The sequence below is a fragment of the Eutrigla gurnardus genome (genome assembly GCF_963514095.1).
Source record: "Eutrigla gurnardus genome assembly, chromosome: 9".
NCBI classification, from domain to species: Eukaryota; Metazoa; Chordata; class Actinopteri; order Perciformes; family Triglidae; genus Eutrigla; species Eutrigla gurnardus.
In genome coordinates this window covers 5,230,289-5,257,204 of record NC_139923.1, presented here as the reverse complement: position 1 = coordinate 5,257,204, position 26,916 = coordinate 5,230,289, and the positions used below count along the sequence as shown (strand labels likewise).

Genomic DNA, 26,916 nt, shown 5'->3' with positions numbered 1-26,916 from the left:
GGATTTGGTTTCTTAAACTTTTAACATTTGGAGATGTTAGAATTGTATTGCTTTTTTTCGGCAATTTGGACAGTGAAAAGTCTGCAGGATTTATGGAATGAAACTCTCTTCCTCCGTCAGAGACCCCAACCCTCCTCGCTTTGAAATACAATCTGCAGACGGCTCTTCTTCATCTTCTTCCTCCCGTGACCAACCAGACAGCAGCTCTCCCACCTTCAACCTCACTTATTACGTGAGTTCAAGTTTTGCCTTTTAGCCCATCCAACACTTTGGAATGGGTGAAAGGAATTCTGGGAAATGTAAATCATCACAAAAGTAGGGCGGACATTAAGCTGTTTTCAGTGGTTATGTGACAAAAGGAAATGACAAAACTTGGTCATTGTTATGTTGACATCAAAAAATCAAAAAGAAGAGAGCCACCTGCGACGGATGTCTGAAGAGTTAGCTAGCTAGCTAGCTAGTTAGTTAGAGGTAGCGGGCCGTTAGACCCAGCACTTCGCCCTGAAAAATAAAGGTGCTCACTGGAACCCAAAATGGTTCTTCAGAGTGATGCCATAGAAGAACCATTCTGTAGTACATGTGGCACTGCGCTGCCATCTGCTGTCAGACATTGTTATGACATTGTTACTAGCCAGCTGTACGCAACCTAGCTAGCTACCTAGCTGCATTCCATTTAACTCGTTTAGTCTGTTTGTCTACGCTTCGTAATGTTACTACGCCACTGATAGTCTTTACTGCAAACCTCGACCCGGTTTACGTTGCTAGAGGAGAGTGGAACACATAAAAATGGCCACCGCTCTGTTCATCTTGCTAAGCTGATTTGAACGGGAATGCCTTCACCAGGGTTGCCAACTCTCACGCTCCTGGCGTGACACTCACGCTTCCACTATCAATCTCACGCTGTCACGGCAAGCGTGAGTGTCACGCCAGGAGCGTGAGAGTTGGCAACCCTGCCTTCACTCCTATTTCATTTTTATGGTTTGGCATCACTTCAAGGGTCTTTTAATTCTGCTTTTACTGACATTTTTTACTTTGCATGCAGATCCAGAACTTGGGCCTCTTCTTAGTGCAGGACGTCCTGTTCAGGGCTGATATCTGGGCTGTGACCAGGCGCGGCAACCAGCTGGTCAACATCACAGACTACAGCATCGAGCAGGTACGACATTTATTTTAGTTGTTTTATTATGTAGATGCAGGGAAAGATGATGTAACGCGTGTCCATTTACACAAACCACATAAAGGAAATATGTAAAATATTATAATGCAGTCACACCTCTGCCTCTCTGCAGGTCCCTGGTTCTCACTGTATTCTGCCTCAGCCCAGAACAGCCAATCAGATGACAGCTGAGGACCTGTCTCACCTGTCACAGCTGGTAAGACCAATGGCATTTCATACAGAGATGGTCTCATGGTCACCTGAGTCACTGAGACCAAGAGACAGCTGTTCCTCTTCTTTTTCTGTCTTGTCTGTCTAGAACCTCAGTAACAGTGTGAGCGTGGCAGTCCAGTGCAGACTGACCCTGCCGGCCTCCAGAGAACTGAAGGTGACGCTCAGAGGACGACTTCAGCTTCCTGCTCTGCACGCCGTAAGTCGCGTCTCTCTAGAACCCTTCGAAAAGTTCCGGATGGTTTCCTCTTGTGAGGAACCTCAAGTGTTTCATGTATTCTCTAGTTGCATCCCAAGTCTCTAAACTTGCATCCACATTTCCCCTCACTTGCGTTTTAGTCCTTCCCACTGAGGAAGTATGGAAAGCTGCAAAGAGAGGAAGAGAGAAGAGGAGAGAGGAAATATTCTTTAGAGAAACGAGATGTCCTTCCTCATCCCGCGAAGCGACGTCTGTTTGTGATCACAGCTGATCTGCACTCAGACGATCTTACAGCTGTGCTAATACTAATAATGTCGTCTGTTACCTGTTTAGCAAACATCTGCACATGAATAACAATCTGCATTTGTATTTATTGAAATTCTGATTATGAAGTGCCCAGATTATGATTAAAGAGTATTTTGAAAACTATAAATAACCTGGGGAGAATTTAAATGATATAACTCATAACAAGGCTGACATGTGACTGCATGGAAATGATAAAAAAGTAGAAAGTAGAAAAAGTCTTTCTAATAAATAATAAAGTTATTTGTGGTTGTTTGGACCTACAATTAAGTCAGATGTTTAACTCGATGGTGAGTCAGAAAACGTATCAAATATTAATCTCTGCATGTATGAAATTCCAGTGATGTTGAGATGTATCGGATCAGTCCGATCAGCTGCAGCGTCGTAACAATAACTGCTATCCAATGAAGGGATGCGTCGGCCGTTCAAAGGCTGCTCTCCTGTATCCTCCTCAAGTCTCCTCAGAGATCTCTCCTCGCTCCTCACAGCAGAAATAATAGCTTTGGGTTAGCCTCCAAGATGGCGGACCAGAACGGCTTCTGGTTCAAGAGTAGGAGCAAGGAAATATGAAATAAGAGACTTGGGATGAACCCTCTGTACCCGCACATAATACTTTATGTTTGTGGTTGTTTCATGACTGACTTCCTGTCTCAGGTGAGCTTCAGGTCCTTGGAGTTACTGACGGCCGCCTCCATCCGGCTGGAAGCTTCCAGTCCGATGTTCCTCCAGGAGGACCGACCTGTCAGACAGGTAAACACACCAAATCAACCAACACCAACATGACATTTCAGAAGAGTCTGTTTCTTCTGTCTGTCAGATAAAAAGAGGTCGATTGCTGCTTCACTTGTGTTGTTCATTCACTGACAACGGAAACTAAAGACGTATAATTACAGAGTTATTAGCAAACAAACCAGCTGTTATTTAAGTGTTCTTTCATACTCATTTATTGACTTGGTTATTTATTGGTTATTTACTACCCCCTTCACCAGCTGACACCTATTATAACTTGTTATTACTTTAGTACATGTGGCACTGTGCTGCCATCTGCTGTCAGACATTGTTATGACAACAATAAGAGCTAGAGAAGGATATTTCTCTGTGGGTAAAAAAGAAAAGGGAACAGCTGAGAATATAATGTCATCCAATACAGTGCCTCTCCAAAAAGTTAATGTTTTTTTATTATTTAAAATTTCCAATAACTCCCCCGGCTGCAGCTGTTGCCGGTTAAACCACAGCAATAAGATGAAGATACCAGTGCACACCAGGGTACTATTATTGATCATTTATATTGAAAAATAAAAAAAATCACTTTGTCTGTCTTAAATCATCTGGTGCTGATTAGCAAAGGAAATATCAGAGCTTATGAATAAAAACATTTCTTTTACGAGATACAAAAAGTGTATCATGTATCGAACCCATTTCCAGCAGGTAACATAAATACAATAAATCCATGATATATTTTTTATTTCTTTCCTTTCACAGGCTATAACTCATGTTCTTTCTTTTTTAAGTGAAGCAGTTTATCATCGTCATCTTTCTGTGCAAAATGCACAGTAAATAATAATGTCATAATGATATTTTTCTGTTTTTTAAAAACCCATATGTAAATCACTTTCAACATTGTGTTGTTAATGTGTCCATATGTTACAATAATAAACAATGAATTCTGTCTTTATTGGTTGTTCAAGACAAGAAACAAACAATGTGACAATATAATAATAACAACAAGAAATAATAGGACTTTAGTTCAATTGGAAGCTTAAGAAAAAGAGAAAAAAAGAGCTTAACGCTTTTTTACCTTTTTAATTTTGTAGAAATATGTTGATTCATAAATGGAGTTAAATCTCCTCCTGGTCAGATTATTTATTCCCGTGTGTCGACAGCTCAGAAGGTCAGAGGAGAATAAATGAAATTCAGTCCGAGGATCATGTGAGTGTTTGTCCGTGTTCAGATCATCCTGGAGCTGAGGAAGGAGGACCATTACATTGTTCCCATCTGGATCATACTGGGAAGCTCCCTAGGAGGCCTGCTGCTGCTGGCTTTACTGGTCCTGGCCCTGTGGAAGGTGGGCATTTACTATACAAGTACATTATTTGTTTTCTAATAATACTAATCATTTTAGTTACTTATCAGATTCAGATGATCAAAAGATAAATAAATTATATATATATTATATATATATATAATTTCAAAATATATATATATATAGTAAAAACAATATTTATTTAAAGTACTAATAATGATGATGTATTCCTATAGATTAATCTACCAGCAGTATATAAAGTCAGTAAAATTAGCTCCACCTTTACAACATTTAAGTGAGCACATGAATGCATCAATAATTATAATACAATAACATCATATATCTTGTTCTGCATAATGAGTACTTTTACTTGTGTACTTTTACTGAATTAAATGTTGAATGCAGGACTTGTAAAAGTATTTCTACCCTGTGGTATTGGTTGTTTTACTGACGTTATATTTTACAGTACTGCAGTCAGGTTTGATCTTTCTGTAAAATGTATTTGATTCGCATTTCAAATCACGACAAAATTACCATGATGCGTCTTTCCAGTTGGAATTATAGAGTTATTATTAGTGAAGTGATCAGTTTTGATCGTGTTTTGGTTCCGTTTGGTGAACACAATGAGTTATATATTTAATTGTAGTTGAAGGGGATTCCAAACCATCGATGTGTCTGTTTCCTTCTCAGCTCGGCTTCTTCAACAGGCGGAGGAGACAGGAAGAGAAGGAGCAGCCTGCAGCCAATGGGAAGGCAGCAGAGGAGCTATAATGAGTGCGTCTGGTCGCTCCTCATCAACCTGTAAAGTCACTTTTCTATTATAAGTTCTGTATCTGAGCAGTTCACGAGCGCTGTGAGGTGAACGGTCAGACATCAAGTCCACAGCTTGTTGTTAGAAGACGATGCATTTCACTTCCTGTGGTCCAACATGTAACTTCCTTTCTGACTTTGTGAGTTGATGAGGATCACCTGAATGCATCACAAGCCTCCACCTGTCACTCAGGGACCCTGATCAGCCAATCAGTCGCGCCCCCTGATCATATGGACAAGTCTCAGTCAAAAACACATCCATGACTCTAGCTTACTTTAAAGCTCATTTATGAACCAGCAAACTGGCCAGCAGCACCAAGCCCACGTTTATGGAAACACTTTAAAGTAAAAGTGATTACATTCAGAGATACTTTAAGAATAAATGCTTATAGGGACGCAGAACAGTTTGTGGAGTAGTCACGAAATCTACTGATTCGTGTACGCGTCGGACACTCGTTTTCCTTGTTTTTCATCGCACGACTTTCCAACGAATGTATTTCAATAAAAAGTATCGTCCGTGCCTTCACACAGTACACTACAAATTTTACGTTTAGGAAAAACATGAACTTAAATAAAAATACGTACAGATATGCTTAGGCAACAATCCTAATAATCCAATGGAAATGGGCTATTTTGTGCTTGTTAATGGCTAACTTCTTGTTAGTCATTAACAAGCCCTAAAACACCTGCATGAATATGATTGGCTGTTACTCGTCAGCTGGTAGTTACACAGCTGGTGGATGAACGGCTGACGAAGCCTGAGTGAAGCAGGTGTAACATCAGTGCGGTTTTAACAAGTACAGGTTTAAAATCATTAGTTTGGTTTATAAGGAGGTGGCAGAACACTACAACTTCAGTCACTCTGTGAATTTATTCACATTTTAAAAAGAACTTTGAACAGCATGACCAAAACCAGATATCATCCTGAGAAGAAACTGCAGATACAAATGAGCTTAAAGAGTAACTAAACCCAGAGATTTGGCTGAGACGTCTCTGCCTGAAGAAGTCTATCATTTTCCATTAGCAGTGTAGCATCACATCACAATACTTTTCTTTCTTTTCCGTGGACTTGAAATGAAACCATTAGCATTACAAAACCAGGTGAATCAGTGTTATTGACTCATTATCAGGTGATAGGAATGTAGTTTCCTTCACTGTGACAAGAATGTGTGAATGAAGCATTAAGTTGTTAAATTGTGGTCATGTAGTGGCTAGCTAGTTAGCTAGACTAGCTAGTTAGCTAGCTAGCCTGCTAATTCCAAGCTACAGTGACAGAACATAAAACAAATGAACTGCTAGGCTTGATCTACGTTACTGTAACATGTGGCGTTCATTCCTCCAATGAATGAAGGTGGATGTGCCCAAAGTGTCTGTTGTGATGATGTGGAGCAGGTCAAAGCTGAAATATTATCAACATCAATCAAATATTATCAATTTCAAAATCCCGGTTTAGGTGATTCATCAGTGACCTGTCGCGTTGTAAGCATCTAAATTAAAAAAATAAAATTATATTTAATTGACGGCACAAAGATGAACACACTGTGTAGTATTAATTGATATTTAATACTGAGGACGTATGAATAAGATTTGAAAAAAATAAGATGACAACACAAGACTACCTAAGACGGCTGATTTTATTTTCCTTTTTTATACTAATGGAAATTGTAAATGCATCTTATGAACAAATATTGTATTTTATTTCGAAAATGTATATCTGATGCACTTTTTTTGGATAAAATCAAACTTGAACTTTTTTTTGTAAATATTGAATGAATAAGGATTGTGGCATTAATTGTTGGATATGAAGCAGCAGAGCTTGTACTTGTTGGATGTGTTCACTATTTGTGTTAATATTGGAATAAAGACAAGAATTGTGCATGTTGTGTTATATTATTAAACATGTATTATGTTTTGAGTCATTTTGCTCATGAAATTAAAAATCTTTTTTAGTGAACTTGTCTTCCTTGTTGACATCAGTCTCTGTGTGAGTTGAGTGTCGATTTATTTTTGAGACAATCAATGGAATCTGTCTGAAAGATTCAAAGTTAATGTTACTGCCTTTTTAAGATGATTAAAATTCATACATGTGGTAACTGATCAAATGTCCGTGCATTATTTGAAGCTTTAGTGAGGTGGAGTTACTTGATTGAGACTTATAATAAATCAGCTCTGGTGAGTAAATGAACAACAGGAGAGCGCTGGTGAATGCAAACAGAAGACTTTTAATTTGACAGCATTCATTCTTCAGGAAGTAAATCACAGCTGAGATCTTCTGAAGTTTCATCAACATAAGGAGAATCTTTGGCTTCATTTCAGCCACAGGCAACAGGTTAAAAACTGAAAACGCTTCCAGCTCCACCAGGACAGGAGAAGAATCCTGCAGTGTTACATAAAATATCTGAGTTAAAAATAAAATTAGCTTTCTGAATGGCACATAATAATCTCCTTGAATCCTCCAGGCAGAAACCCCCTCTGACATCCTGTAATGCCGACCACATGGTTGCTAAAACACTGAGCTCTGCCGGACACACAGCTATTGATTAGACAGTTTGCATATTAACTGACACACAGGACTTCAAAATTAGCTTGGGTGTTGCATTCGCATGCTGCTTTTGTTCAGAAAAAACAAATCCCCGACGACAAATACAAAACAACAGGCGACCTTTGCGTTGATTATTAGAGAATCACCGCGTTTGCTCCTGTAAAACAAGCTTCTAATGACAACTGGTGAGAAACCATCACAGTTCATTTAGCATTGACAGCGAACAGCTCAAATATGTGTTTGAAGAGTTTGTAAGACAGTTGGACCCGATCACTCCGAGGCGCGTCGCTAGAGACTGCCCGTAAAACCATTGTTCTCCTAAAGGTACTTTCGCCATGCGTCACGTTTTTCTAGCAGAGTTGCATCGCTTGGCCCAGGCAGCCAATCAAATCTAGCAAGAGGCGGGCTAAAAAAAAAATCTGCATGTTGTATCGTTCTACATATAATTCATCCTGTGTGGCCGAGCTGTTCCTCTGTGTGGAGCCGAGACGCAGCAATGGTCAACGTCTTGGACGTGTTCTGGAGAAACACCTCCTGTGATGAAGAGCCAACGACCTCCCATAAAGAAGCATGTCCTCCCTGCAGGTTTCCATGTGTACAGAAGCAAGCGTGAAGCTTTGTTTCCAGCTCGACTGTGGCGGATATTTAAAAAGGGCTTCACAGAGATTAAGGAGGCCTCAGAGCAGATTATAATTCTTCAAACACAACCCTGAAAGGTCTTTACAAGGTGCTTTCACAGCTATTTCTGTCATTCCATTCACCAAACGGACAACCTCAGCATGCAAACTTAAAGGAACAACATGCCTAGTTAAAAATAAAATTAGCTTTCTGAATGGCACATTTATCTGTTGGGAATGAAGAAGAAAGAAGAACTGGGGAGTTTAGCACTGACAGCCTCCATGTCTGAACAAAGCCATCTCACAGAAAACAAAAAGTTCACGTCAGTCTTTTCTTCTTGTGCTTCTCACATAACACGTCCTGCTGTTCTGAAGGTATTTTCACACTCGTCTAACCATCAGGATGAAAAATCGATATTTCTTGTCCGTGCAGCCAGAAGTTGCGCATCTTCTTGCTTGTTTTGTATGACAAAATAATTGAGGTTTTATATCTCATTTGCAGTTATCTTTGTTTGGATCAGCTGCATCATTTGAGAAATGGAGGATAAAATCCTCTTTTTCTTTTGACAAATATCACCATGTTATTTATATTTTGGAAAATCAGATGGCTAGCTCTTGAAATACATGAGGCACAAACATCAGAAACACCACAGCAAAGATGGAATTAAAAAAATAAAATGTAAAAAGAACCACGAGAATGAACTTGAATCCGCAACTTCTCTCTACAACAATGATCAGAAGTCTTCACGGGTCTACCGGGTCTGAAACAGACCCGCAGAACCACAACTAAGCAGGTCATTCATTAAATTACAAAAATAAGAAATCCAAAACATGAAGACACTTGCAGCAGCATGACGTGCTAACAAAAGTCTTGCTTTATGCTCCATAAAAGGAATTCATACAGAAACGAAGGGAAATCCTATTTTTCCTATCCCTCCTGCTCCAGGTAATCAGCATCCTTCAATAATGAAGACACGTCACATGACCAGAGCTGGTAGAGTCCCCTTGAAACTGAACATTCAAATCTCTTTTCCCAAGTTAGGAGGATCACTAGAACAGCAGCATGTGACACTTCACTGTCGAGTAACAAAAATAAAGTCCAACTTAAAAAAAAAAGATATTTCTTCTCATCTTAGCTTGCATCCTCAAATACAGGTTTCAAAATAAAAGCTCACACCAGAACATTGACAGAATGACGGCACCACTTTCAGGGAATATTTGGTTTGTATTTTTAACCACCACAAAAAAGTTCACTACATGGCCAAAAGTATGTGGACACCCAATCTCCGCAGTAGTCCTGTGACAAACAAGACCCTAAATTGTTTTCGGCTTTGTGGCGACGCATTTTTCAGATCGTCCAACGGGCTTCAGAGAGGTCGAAATAGCGTGGTTTTTTTTTCATCAGAAAGGATGTTCAGAGCTTTTTTTAAAAGTCAAGCTGAGAGGAAAAAGCTGAAATCTCCAGAGTTTCTATCTTCCGTATAGTGACATATTTCCAGTGAAACAGCAGGCGGGACATAATGCTGGGAGGATTTGATCCTTGAATCGCTCATAAACGTCTCTTAAAGGTGCAGACTGACTGATGGATGTGATGATATTATTGACTGAAATATGTTTATGCAATTTTGATATAAAAACACCAAGAAATTGATTCAGCACCCAGCGTTAACAGGTGAACAATATCACCTGGTGTTTAAAAGGCTTTTCTCATTTCAGTTTGACTTTAAATGTTTCCATGACCATTTATCAACACTAGTGCTCCAACCTCCGTTGTTTGATAGACTAGAATCGGACCTGCTTTCATCATTTATTTGGACTATTTGTTTGAGCACCATGAAGACGCTACTTCACTTCACTACCCCTGACAGCTGTAACATTACATCAAGGAGAACAATCTGTCAGTACTCCGATAAAAGCACAGGAGTACCACTTATGGACTTTTCTGTCTTTGTGATTTTAGACCGACATATAAAGCAACAAAAAAAAGCTCCTACTTTTTTAACTGCAATATCACCAGTGCTTCTCTAAAAAACAATCAGAAAAAAGACACTGGTTGAGATAGTTCTTATTGTGACAGCCGACTACGGTCTTTTCTCATTGGAAAATTGAAAAGAAGACTATTGCGCCCAGAAAAAGGCTCTACATTGTTTATTAAGCCTCCTTAATAATGGACCTGGAATATTTTATATTGCAACAGAAAAGGGACAGAGCCAAACTGTTGCCACACAGATGGAAGATGATTAACAGCATAGGAGAGAATTAAAAACACTACAATAAATAACTAATCACTCGTTATCTTCTTTCTATTCAGTAATACTATATCGTTTTTTTTTTTTTTATCATTTTGGGTCTTTAAAACGAGGACTCATATGCAGACATAGTCCCTTCTTTAGAACGCATGTGGACAGGAGTGTCTGCATACTTTGGGCCACATAGTGTAGTTTTAGTGAAACAGAAGAAGAAAAACAATCATCACAAATAATTGTGACCAGCAAACAATTTAATGAAGCGTACAAACTAAAAGCCTGATTGTTAGTGTGATTCTGATCATGGATCATGAGTCCTTATTCTGACCGCCACGTTGTTGTTGTTACAGTAAAAATAAACCCAGTGAAACTATTTCATATTAAAAACTCTGCAGGGTGAATGCATGTGAAGCAGACGAGGTCGGTCATCTGTCGGCTTCTCTTCCACGCTCACTCTTCATTCTGTCTCCGATCATTCCTCATTCACTCACAACTGTAGAATCATAGTAACGTGGCGGCACCACGTCACGGAGATAAGGCAAAACAAGAAGCACGGCGCCGCCGCCGCCCTCTCTGCTCAAAGTCAGCTGGAAGTTTCCTCTGATGCGTCGCAGTGAGTGACTTGCGGACGGCTGCTGGTACTTAGCGATTAATACTTAATAAAAAAAGAAAGCAAACCACTTTATAAAAATGCTCAAAAACATTTAGTACTGAACCGTCATCCTCAGCACCTTTTGGATTTGTTAGAAAATGATAAGAAATTCTTTAAAAAGAACAAAGAGTCTGTCCTCGGGTCCATTTCAGTGGAACTCCACAAACTCCTCCAGCGTTTTGGGGATCTGGTTGCGGTAGGTGATCTGGTGCTGGCGGACGGCTCGCGCCGCCAGGCACTTGAGGCTCATCTTCATCTGCGTCTTCAGGAGGATCTCCGACACACCGGTGGTGCTCTTGTCCAGCGGGGTCTTCTTCTGCTTGTTGGTCATGTCCGTGTGGGCGCCGGCCTCCACCAGGTTGATGATGATGGCGTGCAGCGTGAGGAAGTCGCTGATGGGCCGGTTGTATTGGACTATGACGTGCAGCGGGGTGTTGCCTTCGTGGTCCACGGCGTTGACCTGCGCGCCGCAGTCCAGCAGCAGCTTGGTGACATGGGCGCTGGGGAAGCTGCAGACGTCGTTGGTGTGGAAGTCGTCGACTGGCGTGCTGGAGCTGATGGCCAGGTGGAGCAGCGAGGAGCCCTCGCGCGACCGCGGGTCTAGCTGGATCAGGTCGTAGATGTGCTTGTTGACGCGGGCGCGCTCCTCGTCGCAGCAGGTGGTCTTGGTGGAGATGCAGGTCAGGTACAGAAAGGTGAAAACATTTGACTCGTAATTGTCCATGGCCTGCGGCAACTCCGATTCGGCCGCAGCGTCCACTCGAGCCATGCTTCGCTGGATCTCCAACACGCTGCAGCTCAAAACCTGCTCGACGGCCGAGGCCAACACCTGCTCCTTCAGGTGGACCATCTGGGAGAACACCTGGGCGAAGCGCAGCAGGTCCTTGTGCGTGTTGCGGTTGCCTTTCTGCCGCAGACGGAGCGCATGAAGCCACAGTTTGATGCACTGTTCAAACTCCATGTTGTCAGCGTAGACGGCGCCGCGGTAGATGATGGGGTGCGACACATCAATGTTGTCTGAGCCCAGAACGCGCTCCCGGATCATCAGCCCCTCCATGTGCAGGGCGTCCCGGTCCACCCGGATGGCCTCCAGTTCTTGCAGTGTCCGGCACTCACAACGCCCGCCGTAGGCCTCGATGGCCGGAAGCAGCTCCTTGGTGATGATGTTTTCTGGGTCGCGGTTGCGCTCCGTCATGGCCATGTGCAGGTAGTGGTACGTCCTCTGGATATCGTAGTTCTCGCGGTCGTTGGCAAACGAGGCGCCCAGCAGCTCCAGAGCCTCGATGCGGCTGTGCGGGTCACAGTCGGCATGCGCCAGCAGCAGCTCCACCACATCTGCTTTGCAGCTCTCTGCGGCGACCTTCAGCGGCGTCATTCCATGTCCGTTGACCACCATACCTGCTCGACAGCGCACCAGCTCTTTTACAATTTCCAGGTGGCCCGCCTCCGCTGCAAAGTGCAGGGCCGTGGCCCCGCAATGGGCCTTGGCGTTAGGGTCGGCCCCCTGCTCCAGCAGGAACTTTACTACGTCTGTGTGGCCCTTGTAGGCGGCGATCATCAGGCAGGTGTTGTTGTACTTGTTGGTGATCCTGATGTCGGCGTTGTGTTCCACCAGGTAGTGGACGATGTCCAGACGGCCGTCGAAGCAGGCAGCCCGCAGCGGGGTGGAGTTGGTGATCGTGGTGTGGTTGACGTTGGCACGGTGACTCAGCAGCAGGCGCACCACTTCAAAGTGTCCTGCTCCAGCCGCACACCACAGCGCCGTGGCCCCGTCGATGACGTAGCTGCAGGACAGACAGGAGACACTCGCCTGTTATCGGTTTCATGTTCAAACCCCCCATCTCAGTCTGAAAACACATTTCGTCTTGACCTCAACACGTTAACTACTCAAAAACAAATCTAATGCTTAATGCTAAATCAAAGCAGGAGTTTCCTGCAAGTTGAGATCAGAAATCAAACACACAGATTAGAAAGAACAGCAGACATTTTGCATTCACTTGACTGTTTAAAGAACTGAAGGGAAGAAGATGGATACAAACCACCACATGATTAACTTTTAATTTTAAAGAATGCTGTATTATTAGTACACCACTCACAGCAGGATTTCACTTGAAAACTGTGTCAAAACATCTGCTGAGTGGGTGTGACCAGCTGGACAAACCAGCTGAAAGTTTCAGCTCAACAGCAAGTTCAACAGTATGCAGAGCAGGTTTCTGTAGTGAGGGTGTATTATTACCCAAATACTCACCAATACTACCCATTGGATAACCAAATGTACTGTTGGTGAACAATACTTCACGGAGTGTTTGACAGATAAACATAATTTCTGACTTATTGTTTTTGAATTTGCCAGTACAAGTTTATTTTGATGTTACTACATTTGTAACGCTTTACTTGTACTTCTACAGAGTGGTTTCACTACTTTCACTGAAGTAAAGATCGGAGTACTTCTTCCACCGCTGGAGGCTACAGGTGAGAATGTAGGTGACAACGAGGCAGCTCTTACCCGTCGAACCGGACCGTGCCGGTTTGTTCGGTGTCCACTCTGTAGTGGTCCACGAGCAGTCGGACCACTTTGTCGTGTCCGTTCCGGGCAGCGATGATCAGGGGAGTGGACCTCTGCCCGGCGACCTGGGTCACATAGCTCAGCAGATACCGGATCTCCGCCTCGGAGTGGTTGTGCAGCAGTGCGGCCAGGGTCAAGACTCGGCCCTCGCTGGCTGCCTTGTACACGTAGCCGGCCAGAGACTCCATCTGAGCCCGACAGGTAGTAGCCAGGACCTCCGCTTTCTTCGCAACTGGCGCCCGCAATGTCCACTCGTCCAAAGCGAGACGCCTCCCATTAAAATGTCGAAACCAACCCCAGTGCACACATGAAAAATGTATCTTCTCCGTTATGGCCACAAGAGAAACGTCACGAGTCCAAGCAGGTGGAGTTTTACTGGTTTAACTGGCCGACACTGCGCGTTCAGCTTCGGGGTTTCTGGTGGACGCCGCGGCGTCAGCTGAGCAAGGTAGCCGGTTAGCTAGTGTGCTAACGTTAGCGGGCTGGTCAACAATCCGCCGCTCTTTAGCTGCAGGTTTGGTTAAATCAAACTGGCGCCTTCTTAATGACCGTAAAACCGTATATCCGGACGGCGTTTCTGCCTAACAACTCAAAGGTTTCAACGAGTTAAAAAACAAACACAGGCACTTTCACCTTCTTCCAACTAGTCATTTGCCGGAAGTTGCGGTTCAACTTAAAAATACTTCCGCGTGGAACTTTCTCCAGCTGTTATATGTTCCACTTCACTGCTTCCTCTTAAAAAACAACAACTTTATTTTCGGACAAAACTAGAAAACTGTGAAAAACTAGCAAAATGCAAGAACGTACAGAAATATAAAGGTACAATTAAAATAAACATATGAAGGTGCGAAAAATAGGCTACATGACAATATTTGAACAGTAGTAAAAACAAAAATTAAAGAGAAAAAACGGCTCTGTTTTCCTTAATTAAAGAGATAATTAACTCGCTTTGGGTTTGAGACATTGGGAGATACTCGTGTCATTTATTAATATAGATCATGGATTATGGATATGATGATCATGCATCTGAAATGCATTCAGGCTGCTACTGAGGTCCAGTGCACCTGTATAATAGGCTTCTCATTTTGGCAAGCATTCATATGGCAATAGATAGCGATTGTGGGACAGAATAAAGACATTTCCTCACAATTATGCATTTATAAGAGACATGTTTTATAGCTATCGTGAATAAAATCCAATTCATCTCATATCCATGTCCTTTTTTCAATATACGCTGGTTTGGCCTTTATTTTGAAACCGGAAGTATTCGCACTTGGATCCTTCCGCTAACTTCCACGCTCGCTCACGATTCATTAATGAAACGAGTCTCTCAGTCTCAAACAATATTTGTTGTGTGCATATGGAATTTCGGTCACTTGAGTCAGTGCCACCCAGAGTATAGAAATCCTAGCCATAAAAGCCGATATATAAATATATGTACGATAATAAACTGAACAAGCCATTGTCATTTGGGAAAAAAAGGATAACACTATAATCATTATTAATTATTTTAACTCTAATTATATTCATGTTATTTGTCATTGTCATATGTGTGTACGAAGAAAAAAGAGAGAAAAGTATTTTCATTCAAATGAAATTATATTTTATTATTTATTATTTTAAAAGGATGATTCATGCTGTTGAAGTCTAATCGCTCCTTAAATATTTAAGTTTCGAGGAAGCAGAGTGATCCATGCAGTGAGTCCTCCTCTCTTCTAGTCTGGTTGGTGAATCAGTGAATCATTTTGTTCAACATATTGTCAAATTATATCTACAGTTTGTCGACCGTACACAATGTTATTGACTTTGAATTTTGTCTGGCAGGATTATAGCTTGATGCTAGCATTACGCTCATTACATTTAATTAATATATTGATGATGATTTGGTATATTACATTGCATATCCCACAACCGTGGGCTACGCAATGTTATTGACTTTTAATCTTGCTAGATATTGTTTTCAAAATGCATGAATATACTTTTCCTTTTTGATTCTTTGGCATGAACATGGTCTGATTTTTTGCACTTCGAGGTGTCACAGGAATTACTGTTCTTTGCTTTGGATTGGCTTTGTGAGGATGCCACCTGTGCTGTTAATGAGGAGGAGAATAGGACAATGCAGTGGAATGCAATCTGTTCAGGAATGACTTGAGTTTGATCAATCACAGTGAAATGTGATTCTTGTGGGACACTGGATCAATCTCTTCCACAGCTAAAGTGCAATGAAAGTAGCTCTGAATGGGAATAAGTAGGCAATGAAAATGGTGTGTGTGTGTGTGTGTGTGCGTGTGTGTGTGTGTGTGTGTGTGTGTGTGGCTCATTGGCTGTTGCCGAGTTATTGATGGTGAAATATTCATGATACATTCAGTCACAGTGCTGTGATAGGACTTCAGTTAGGAACCCTCCTTCTATTCCACCGCTGCCTGTGTGTTTCCCCCTCGGGTCATTGTAAATGTCTGTTCATTTCCAGTTCCGGTTCATAAGTGTCTTTTTGAATGCCGTTTTTGCCCTCGTGGTCTCCTTAAGTTGTCACTTTGTTTGTTAGTTTAATAAATCATTTTTGTTACCTTTTGTCCCCTGCCTGCTAAATGAAGGCTGACAGTATGATAGCCGACTTTAGAGTATACGCTGATATAAATTGGGACCCAGCTCAGCAGCCAGTTGTGATGCATGTTAACTGAGCTGAGATAAGTCAGATGATGACTCTTCACGTGAAACCAGATTAATGCTGTCTAATAAAACGTTGCAGGGTTTATACAGCTTACGGGCTTATCTGCAGACAGATCAGCCCGCAGTTTAACTCAGAGGTTATTTATCATCTAACAACGCCTCGTTTCACTTCAAGGGCGAACGAAAGGGCTTCAACAGCAACATGAGGAAAAGTCAAGAGGGGAGACAACGAGGAAGGAAACATCACAGAGGAGCATTTCTATGAGAGCTAATCAAGATAAATAATGGAAGCAGAAGGATTATCTCGACTGGTGACCTCTCACTGAGACGTTAACTGTATGCTTGATGCTGTGGCTGTTTAAAGTGTATTTTAGTATTCCGACAGTATCACAGTTACAAGGAGACGGTGAGCTGGAAAAAGAGATGCAGTCAATCAGCCGGAAGAGACAGAACTCAGCTCTGCACGCAGCAACTTTCATGTGCAGGTTTGTAGAATTGAATTCTTCATAATGAATCCCACCTGTCATCAACTATTCCAGCCGTATTCATGTAACAGATCAGTTTACATTTTTTCATAGATGAAATGACAAACTTCAACAAAAGTTGAATATTTACTTAATTAAAAGTATTTTAAGTATTTGCATTTTAATAAAGTAGCAAAAGTGAAAGTACTCATCCTCATTATGAAAATAAAACAATATTATATATATATATATATAAATAAATATATATAATAATAATAATAATAATAATAATAATAATAATAATAATAATTATTATTATTATTATTATTATTATTATCCATCCATCCATTTTCTACCGCTTATCCTGTATTTAGGGTCACGGGGGGGCTGGAGCCAATCCCAGCTGTCATTGGGCGAAGGCAGGGTTCACCCTGGACAGGACGCCAGTCTATCGCAGGGCTGACACGTAGACACAGACAACCATTCACACTCACATTCACACCCATGGGCATTTTAGAGTCACCAATAAACCTATCCCCATCTTGCATGTCTTTGGACTGTGGGAGGAAGCCGGAGAACCCGGAGAGAACCCATGCTTACACAGGGAGAACATACAAACTCCACACAGAAGGAACCCGGGCCGACCCGGGAATCGAACCCAGGACCCTCTTGCTGTGAGGCGAGAGTGCTACCCACTACACCACCGTGCAGCCCTATTATTATTATTATTATTATTATTATTATTATTATTATTATTATTATTATTATTATTATTATTATTATTATTATTATTGTTATTATTATTAAATGAGCATTTTAATTTGGATTCTTCAATATGAAAAATGTTCAGTGGACAAATTGATGGACATCACTGTAATTGTGCCAGTGTTACCCAACAGGCTCATTTTAACCAATGTCATATGTGCCCAGATGTTAAAGTGATGGTTTGGAGTAAAAATACACCCTAGGTCATTTCCACCATGACATCCAGCCAAATACCCCCTCAGAAGCATTTTTAGCGATGGTCAGCATTGGTCAAGATAGGGCTATCAGCCGAATGGCTTAGTACTGGTCAGGTCAACACTTGTCAACACTTGTTGACCTGATAATACAAGCATTTATAAAAATGTGTTGACCTGATAATACAAGCATTTATAAAAACTCAGCGAAACTTTTTCATACTCTCACGTGAAACTCGCGTGACGGCATCGGCTGGGTAAACACGGAAGTGGCGTCTACGCTGCATTAGCGTTAGCAGCCGAGGATAGAAGCTATCAGGCAAGTGTTCTTTTAAATAAACTCCTTGTGTACTTACAAACTTTCAAATGCCTCGTTTTGTGAGTACAGACCCTATGTGTACTACTGCAGAAGTTTGGTAACATTCCATGCATTATTAGTGGGGTAATTTATGAGATATACACACTGTACCATAGCGCCAGTACTAAGCCTTTCGGCTGATAGCCCTATCTTGACCAATGCTGACCATCGCTAAAAATGCTTCTGAGGGGGTATTTGGCTGGATGTCATGGTGGAAATGACCTAGGGTGCATTTTTACTCCAAACTATCACTTTAAATTAGCCATATATACAATACACTCACAACATATAAATACATAAATACATTTACATTAATAAAGCTTTGGTTGTTACAACAAATCTAAAGAAGGGATCGGTCCAATCCTGCTGGTGTCCATCTTTAAAATGGTGTCTGTCTCCTTAGTGGGACTAACCTGGTTACATGATGAATGCTGAGTCGACATGAAAGCAGCAGGACGTTAGCCTCGATCCGTGTGACGGATGGGTGGATGAGATTAGACCTGGACCGAATCCACTTTCTCAGAGTTTGTGGATTTTCAAAGGAGACCATACGTCAGGTCACAACTTCCTCATGGCTCCAGGACTGTTCAGTCCTTTTTTCTTCTATAGAAAGACCTCTTCAGTCCGCCTGCAGATCTGTGTTATCTTTAACAATAATATCATTTTTAGTGTCCCGAATCAAACCAGTTCTAGCCAGTAGGCTGATCTTGAGAAAAACGCAGAGGGTCCTATGACATCATCCTCTGGGAAATATGAACGTTTGTGTGAATTAAACATTCACTGAGCTGATAATGCTCTGGAGTGACTATTTATGTACTTTACTGCTTCATATTTTGAAAGGCAAAACCCATCATTGATCACAGCATTTAAGCTCTGCTTCACTGCAGCACACGTCTAGAAGGCAGTGGGAGTCGGTGGTTGTTGCTTTAGTAAACCAGACAAGAGACCTTTGTCCACATTAATCTTCTTCTTCTTCTTCTTCTTCTTCTTCTTCTTCTTCTTCTTCTTCTTCTTCTTCTGCAGCCGCTCGTTTCGTTCTGTGGAGACGGACGCGGCTATGTTGAAGCCTCGCTTCAGCCTGGACCTATGGCTCGGTTTTACGGTCCACAACTGGATCCTGGATGTGGGGCGGCCTGTTGTCATGGTAACAGGAGACAAACTTCACAGTTCACTTATTTATTTTTCTTCCTTCATGGAGGATCATTTCAGCCAGAAATTTAAAAAGAAATGTATTGTTTGTATTTAAAGTGGCAGTCCATAACATGTGAGATGCGTTGCTTCTAGCGGCCTCTGTGGCGGTAGATGGAACTGCAGGCGAGCCTCTGGGACTCATCTCCCTCACCAACAGTGTGACTGTCTCTCATCTGCGTGATGCCTTCAAATGCTCCACATGGAAGGAGGTCCATGGTTTTCCCTCGTTGGCGGTCACTTTGCTTCTTGATGACTTTCCTTCTTCACTTCCATTAGTTTGTTGTTTCTTTTTCTTGGACTGGAAGTTGAATGGTCTTCTTTCTCTGCCTGTTGATCCTCCATTGTGAGTCAGCGTGGGAATGTCGCCACAGACACGGAGATAGTAGGCTTGTTCGAGATGAGCTAGGCCAGAATCGATCGCCGCACAATGCATGATTACATGTCCTAAGGAGGGAGAAAACGTTCTTTCTTAAAATATCCTCCAGAGATTTTTGTGGTGCAACCCAGTCCTGGTTAAAGTATTTCTGAGAGAAGCGACACAGCTTGTTCATAATCATAATGCTCCTTGAGTTGAAAGTCTTTAAAAGGGACTAAACTTTAAATCTTCAAATCTGTCTAAATCTTTTACAGCTCGTTCTCCCAGCAGACTGGTTTCCTCCAAACCGTCCTGGTGCTGCAGAATACCTCCACCTTCTGTACAACATCAGCATGCCGCTCATCCTGCTCAACGTAACTGAACCCCCCCCCCCCCCCCCCCCACACACACACACACACACACACAAATATAAAGATGATTTTCACAATCATCTGTTCTTTGCAGATGCTTGAACGCAGCCCCAGGACAATGCCCCGTTTTGCTGTCCACCTTGGCATCATCGCCGTTGTCATGGGAACCAGCCTCCACCTGGCGGTCGACTCCATCACGCAACGGCTCCTACTGATTGGCTACCAGCTGCACCTGTCGGTCAGAGAGAATCCAGTCATGAGGAACCTCAAACCGTCGTCTCTGGTGGGTTCCTCTGAACCTGAACCAGAACATTCACATATTCTGTCCGTTTGTTTGTTTGGTGAAAACATTTTTCCTTAGGAGGAACATTTATATTTTCAATTAGGGATCTATGAACGCCCTTCAATCGCCATTTGAAATCAGGTTTGTTCTTGATGCTTTCAGCTAGCGGTGAAACAAATAACAAATATCTATAAATGACCGTCAAGAACCATAGTACTAATAATAGTTATGTTGTGGCATGGACTGTAGCCACCAGGGCTTCTCTCAGCTCAGTGAAGTGTCCCTGTCTAAAAATGTCACCCAACTATGATGCAGGGACCAAAACCACAGTTGTCGCTACAGTCCCCCCTCATGGTGAGGGTCTCCCTTCGCCTCCACCACCTACTGTGAACAATCATAGGTTGTCAATCACCCAGATCACATGCAGCTGGGTCACTCCGCTTCCACCCGCCTCTCTCTCCTGCAGCCAGATGCTGCACCACGCCCACCTCCATGTGTTGTTGTTTAGATATTATTTAGGGGATTATTATTTCCCACGTGCAGTTCCTTCTTCAGGATCTAAGACAAGCAAACGTTGGAAATAATTTAATTATTACTATTTTACAACAAAAAATATCTGTTGCAATGTCGGCTTTGTCAGAAATGAACTACTATTAAAATACCATGTTTTGTCTATGTAAAACACAAAACACACACATAGCAAAACGCTTAAACAAGGTTAACAGGATGTGTAACAAATAATAAACAAAACAAATTTTATACAATGCCTTAAACAAACATCCTCCCTGCTGGCCATCAGGGGGCGACTCATCTGGTTGCAAAATGAAGTGTGATTTAATGGAAGTGTACGAGAAACTATTGCAAGGGGATGCAAAAGTACTCGCTGTGATGCTTACAGACCACATTTGTACAGTTTTAAATTCTACCAGAACTTTTAAAAACAGCGTTGGTGTTTACTCTTTTTTTGTAGTGTTCATAATGAGTGTAATGAGTTCTGATAAAGGCTCAAGTCTATAAGATGAGTATTGTTTTATTTTGCAGATCGATGCCTTTGAGCTCCTGTGTTACTATGACGACACTCTAGGTCACCTGATGTGGTAAGAGGAAAATGTTTTATTGTAACTTACATATGTTCATTTAGGACAGTCACACCAAACACCTCGCTCTATGTGACATTTCATAGCATTTGTCTTTGCATGTGTTCCTTCTTACCTCCAGGTATGTTCCTCTGTTTCTCGTCCTCTTCCTCTTCTTCAGTGGCTGTTTCAGTCACCGGAGACAGGAGGAGAAGATGCCGCTGGCAGCGTGGGTGCTACTTCTTCCTAGTGCCGCCTACTACTGGTCAGACTGCTTTACTGCTAGAGTTCTTTACACAGAGTCACAGGTTCAATCCCTGAATGAGACGATTTGCACTAACACGAGTAGTTGCTGATCACTGACCTTGTCATTATTCCGTAGTTTATCTCCCTGCCCAGTCACCAGGAAAGACTGTAGGCATTGTACGTTTCTGCAAACCATGGGTATGTTCAATGACGGCTTTTTACATTCAGAGTGAGGGATGTAATACGACGAGCGACTGCTACATGATAACAAAGTAATGCGGTATAATATATAATATAATAAGAGAAAAAGTCCACTAGGGACTAACGACACAGAGTCCCTTGTGAAACCAACACTAATACTTTGTCACGTTATGTTGTCATGTTATGTTGTCACATTACGTTGCATTGTTACGTCATGTTGTTACGTTATGAAGTTAAGTTATGTTACGATATGTTGTTACATTGCATTGTTACATTATGTTTCGTTGTTGCATTGTTACCTTATGATGTTACGATATGTTACGTTGCGTTGTTATGTTATGTTCCGTTGTGTTATGTTGTTATACGTTATGATGTTCTGTCGCGTTGTTCCGTTGCTTTACATATTTTGTGCTGGTGTTGCATCCATTTTAAGTATTTAATTCAATTCAATTTTATTTATAGTGTCATATCACAACAGAAGTCATCTCAGTCACTTAACACATTGAGCAGGACTAGAATACGCTCAAGATTTCCAGAGTTAATACATTTTCAAAGTCCCAACATCACCCAGGAGCCTTACAGCAACAAAAACGGCCTTAATAGGCTTTTAGGCAGAAATATGGTGCAGCCCAGGCCCTTGGGTTCCAACTGCATTTGGTGTTGGTAGTATGGTAGTAGTAGCATTAATAGTAGTACACTGTCGCTGTAACGCTTGCCCCTGCGTGATGTTGGGAATTTGAAATTGTGTTGACTCTTGAAATTTTGAGCGTATTCTAGTCCTGCTCAATGTGTTAAGTGTCCTGAGATGACTTCTGTTGTGATTTGACACTATAAATAAAATTGAATTGAATTGAATTGAATTGGTGGCATTAACAGAAGCAATAGTATCAACAGTAGTAGTCCATGGCAGCAGGCACAGCCACGCCGAGATGGATCCATCCCAACCACGTCGCCGTAGACCAGAAAGCAGGAGTAGTTGAGCAGTCACACAGCAGCAGGTGGAGCTACAATGTGGTGTTTCCAGCATCAGGCCAGTTAGCAGTCTGCATCAGTCAGGACCTCAGTGGACTCTGCTGGACCAGAAAGCATAGCCAGACTCCCATGAGTGATCCCAGGAGTAGTCAAGTTAGTGACAGTAGAGATGCCAATTTTAGTCAATTACTTTAATTAAAAATACTTGCAGTAAGAGGCAAACAAGACCACAACATCGGTGCAGTCCGGATCAGGTTCCACCACGGTCCAGGGAGACCTGCTAGGCAAGAGAGCACAGTAGTAAGTAGTTTTAAGTATTATCTTTTACATCACGTAGCATTGTGTTTGCGTGATATGAAGCTGATACAAACCATATATTTGACTCACGACATTAACATTCAACATATTCAGGGTTTGGATCGTCACCAGAGGAAAGCTTATCAAACAGCTCGTCTTTGACAAGGAAGTGAAACAAGACTTTGGTACATTAACATGCAGAAACGCTCCCATCCAGATGGATGTCTGGCATCATAATAGGAAAAAGCAGGAGCTCAGGGGTCGACTGGTTCCCTGCCGAGAAAACAGGAAAAAACAAGCAAAGAATCCATGACAAGCTATTGACCAAAAGGGAAAAAACAACATTCAAAATGAAACACTTACAAACCCCAAAAAAGGGACACAGGAGGCTGGACACAGGAACACAAATAATCCCAGGAAAACAGGGTAGTGCAGTATGCAGGGACAAACCAACATTTACAACAATCCGACTAAGAGACAGGGAAACACACGGACTAACTACTGTATATCCACAGGGACGAGGGACAGGTGAGACACATTAGGGCAGGTAGGGAATCAACACTAGAGGGTGGGGGAGTCAAGACGGCGAAAACAACAAGGACCAGAAAGTACGAGACAGGAAATCACACAGGGGACAAAACTACAAAATTAAACAGGAAATTATCCACCCAAAAAGCCCAGACCGTGAAGGGTTTGCATCCATTTCCAGTAGTTTTGCATGTCTTTACAAAATGCAGACTTCTTTCTGGTCATTTTGTTTTGTATATTGTGTTAATTTGGCATCTCTTTGTGATCGTTTTGTGTTTTATTGTATAAGTCAGGACCCCTGATCCCTTGGTATGTGCCATTAATGCTTATCTTTTTCTCTCCACTGTCTGTAAATTGAATGCTTTGCAGTTGCGAACAGTTCCAGATATTTGGTAGATGGAGCTGCTTTATATAGGTTTTTTCTAGTCTTTTATAACCACTCACGGCGCTTTACACTACATGTCTACATTCACCCATTCACACACATTCATACACTGATGGCAAGTTGAGGCCTGCAGGCTCTAACTAACACATTCACACACCAAGTGTTTTTTGCTTCTTTAAGCACCTGGAAAAGCGCTATATAAAACGAATTATTATTTATATTATTATTATTATTATTATTGCAGATGGAAAAGTCTTGGGTTGGGGTTCAGTATCTCACCCAAGTACACTTCGTCTGAGTCGTCCATCAATGGCAGACTGACAAATTAAAGTCATTTTAGTATGCATACAGACTATTTTGTGCATTCTTAATTATGTCAGTGTGCCAGATAGCAACAAGCCACTGATTCATTACGTTTATTTTTAATTTTCAGAATGATATTCTCAGCAGCTGAAGTGAAACTGTAGCCTGATGAACAAACCCTGAGGCTGTGTGTGTGTGTGTGTGTGTGTGTAATAATTGATGCTGGTTCTCAGGTGTTGCTTACTTATTACTTTGCTTAATGAGGACAGCACTTACAGATCAAAGCAGAATTCAAGAACCATGTCGGAGTTTCGAGTGTTAAATATAAACACTATCTCTCACATTAAAATTCTTGTTTGATGTATTAATGTGTGGACAGTTTTCAGCTCTTCATGTGCGTCATTATTTATTCAGTCACTCTGATTCAGCTTTTAGCTTCACAACTAATCTTATGTACCAGAGAAAACTTTTTTCTGTCAATAATTTGACTTATTTTCTGGCATTTCTACAGATTTTTGCAATGCACACTAAACATTATAAATGTAGTTCTGTTAAACACAGGTAGGAAACACACACACAGGACATACTATATATGAACATGTGGATGGTGGGAACAGTTAAAAAAACGTTCCTTAGAGCCTTCAAGGAAGCTTCAACATCTGATGGTGTGTACAAACCAAACGCCAAGCTTTGCTACAGTAAGTTTGCTGCTCTGCCGCTTTTGTTCGTCAGATCAATCCATTGCTCCAGTCCAAATATTGTCACTTCCTTCACTGGTTTGAAAAATTCCAAGATGGTGATGGCCAAAATCCAAATTGTGATGGCCAAAATGCAGAACTCGAGGCTTCAAAACCGTAGTCATCGTAATTTCTCACCTCAGGTTTTGTTCAGTAACAGATTTGCGACTGCTGCGGTGAAATAACAGAACGTTTACATTTCACACAATGGGACAGGACATGCATGCTGCGCAGAGGATTGTGGGTGTTTAAGGAGGGCAGAGAATACACACATGAATCCTGTGAAAGAAAGACTCTGTCCTCAGCAGAATTCAAAGGATCCTTGACATTGGAACAGTCCTTCGGCAGGATTCAGAGACGAACCATCGCTGAAATTCACCCATTGAAGGATCCTTCCTTGACATTGAGAAACACAATCTGACTCTCTGCTCACAGCGCTGTGAACAGATCCACTAACTTCCTGTTTCCCCTACCAGGTACCTGATCACTGAGGGACAGACTTTCATCCTCTTTATCTTCACCTTCTTCGCCATGACCGCCACAGTGATGCACCAACGGAGGCTGGGCATGGTTCCTGACGGCAACGGCCTCTTCATGCTCTACAGGTAGGTGTTAATCTCTATAACCGGTTTTAGAAATAAAAAATGTTATCCATTTGTACTAGTAGTTTAAACCAATCATGTTCAAATAGACTGGCTTGGTTGAATCACAGACAGTATTCATGGCTACGTCACCCGTTGGTACTATGATTTTGAAGCCTCGAGTTCATCATTTAAATGAACATCATGCTGTATTAAAGAAGACTTGAAACTACAGATTGAGACCATAAACTCATGTTTACAAAGATAGTAAATCACGTGAGAAGTAGGGAAATTTTTCCATAGACTTACATACAGCTTCAGATTTCTTTTTGCAACCAGAGGAGTCGCCCCCTGATGGCCAGTAAAGAGAATGCAACTTTAAGGCATTTCAGTTTGGCTTCACTTTTCAGACCTGGAGGTTGGGCCTTTGTTGTTGTAAACTAGCTACTTGTAAGCTGCCGAGTCGGGTCTTTGCACTTTATCAGCACATGGACCACATCACTTCAAGTCTTGTACGGAGATGAGTCAAAGAGGATGTGGTGGTCCATGTGGATTAAACTTTGTATCTGCTGGTCCCACCACAAACATTAATGACACATTAATGTCAATGGAATCCCAGTCCTGAGTTAATTCTGATCCAACGAAAATGTGTCTCTCTGGTTGTTAGTTTCTCTGCAGCTCTGTTCCTGGTGGCGGTCTGGGTGGCGTGTCTGTGGAGCGACAGCATCCTGAGGAAGAAGCACCCCGGTCTCATCTACGTCCCACAGCCTCGCGCCGTATATACATTGCTATACTTAAATTACATTTCACCTTAAAGTATACTCATTTTTGACGTGGAACAGCTATGTTCTTCAATTTCATCGTCTTCTGTCTCAATCACCAGATGATGTGGTGGTTGGCTTTTACATGTTAGCCTCTATCTTTTCAACCTGTTTGACATTCCTGATCCTTCAAATGCAGATTGTAGATCATTCTATTTGCTTGGTTTTGACAAAAATTAGATAATATTTCTCCATGGTAGTAACAGGGGGCGGGGCTTAGCAAAGTGTTACTATATTCATTATTAAGTTGTGCTGGAAGGTATGATAAAGTATCATGTGTGATTTGCATAAATATATCTTCTTGTTTGTTTTTTAACTTCCCCTGCAGGCATTTCTGAAACCAAACTTTCCTTTTTTCTACTGCCTTCGCACATGATATCTTCGAACATGAAATAAATTCCACAGTTTCTGTTTACTGATTAATGTTTGTGTGGGTTTTAAGGCATCTGAATAAAATTAATTAAACAGTGTTATTTCTGAGGCTTGTAGGGAATTAAACCATTTGCTCTTTGCACATGTTTTGCTGCTGTATCATAAATTAGATTCAAACAAGTCTGTGGAAGTCATTTTTATATTAAAATTTACTTTGAGGTGAGACAATACACTACTAGGTGAATAGGGTAAAAGAAAAAAGAATGATGATCTTCTCCAGTTGATTACTGACATTTATGAATTATAGATTTCTTTAAGTTTCTGAAATGTTATAATTAAACATGCAAATGGCTGTGAAGCAAAAATGCTGCCCCGCCCCTCTGGGACATCGCCTCTTCACG

The 26,916-nt window shown here is 41.7% G+C and overlaps 3 protein-coding genes across 4 annotated transcripts in view; 2 read left to right on the top strand and 1 right to left on the bottom strand.

Moving 5' to 3' along the window:
* Positions 1 to 6,374, top strand: part of itga11b (integrin, alpha 11b) — a 50,500-nt gene extending 44,126 nt beyond the window's left edge. For both annotated transcript variants that reach the window (XM_084018383.1, XM_084018384.1), the window contains 7 exons: positions 121 to 232; positions 1,043 to 1,156; positions 1,290 to 1,373; positions 1,476 to 1,586; positions 2,544 to 2,639; positions 3,841 to 3,954; positions 4,603 to 6,374. In XM_084018383.1, coding sequence (XP_083874509.1) covers positions 121 to 232; positions 1,043 to 1,156; positions 1,290 to 1,373; positions 1,476 to 1,586; positions 2,544 to 2,639; positions 3,841 to 3,954; positions 4,603 to 4,683 — 712 coding nt within the window. In that variant the 3' untranslated portion in view covers positions 4,684 to 6,374. The remainder of the gene's footprint in view (positions 1 to 120; positions 233 to 1,042; positions 1,157 to 1,289; positions 1,374 to 1,475; positions 1,587 to 2,543; positions 2,640 to 3,840; positions 3,955 to 4,602) is intronic.
* Positions 6,375 to 6,924: 550 nt separating this feature from the next.
* On the bottom strand, positions 6,925 to 14,010 carry fem1b (fem-1 homolog b). Its single transcript, XM_084017476.1, has 2 exons — positions 13,286 to 14,010; positions 6,925 to 12,563 (listed from the first exon to the last, which is right to left on the bottom strand). Exons 1-2 carry the CDS (start codon positions 13,531 to 13,533, stop codon positions 10,928 to 10,930), a joined length of 1,884 nt encoding a protein of 627 aa, XP_083873602.1. The 5' UTR covers positions 13,534 to 14,010; the 3' UTR covers positions 6,925 to 10,927.
* Positions 14,011 to 16,315: 2,305 nt separating this feature from the next.
* Positions 16,316 to 26,137, top strand: cln6b (CLN6 transmembrane ER protein b; the record flags this gene model as incomplete). The annotated part of the gene is made up of 8 exons (XM_084017878.1): positions 16,316 to 16,500; positions 18,820 to 18,940; positions 19,618 to 19,716; positions 19,808 to 19,996; positions 21,038 to 21,093; positions 21,215 to 21,337; positions 25,218 to 25,346; positions 25,990 to 26,137. The coding sequence occupies exons 1-8, from the start codon at positions 16,361 to 16,363 to the stop codon at positions 26,135 to 26,137; spliced, it is 1,005 nt and encodes a 334-aa protein (XP_083874004.1). The 5' UTR covers positions 16,316 to 16,360.
* Positions 26,138 to 26,916: the final 779 nt, after the last annotated feature.

What these genes read in the sequence shown, in the direction of transcription:
- fem1b (XM_084017476.1), bottom strand. Translation starts at nt 13,533, where the DNA reads ATGGAGTCTCTGGCCGGCTACGTGTACAAGGCAGCCAGCGAGGGCCGA. An exon ending in GGCACGGTCCGGTTCGACGG is followed by an intron (nt 12,564 to 13,285) that starts GTAAGAGCTGCC and finishes TCTGTCCTGCAG; the next exon opens with CTACGTCATCGACGGGGCCA.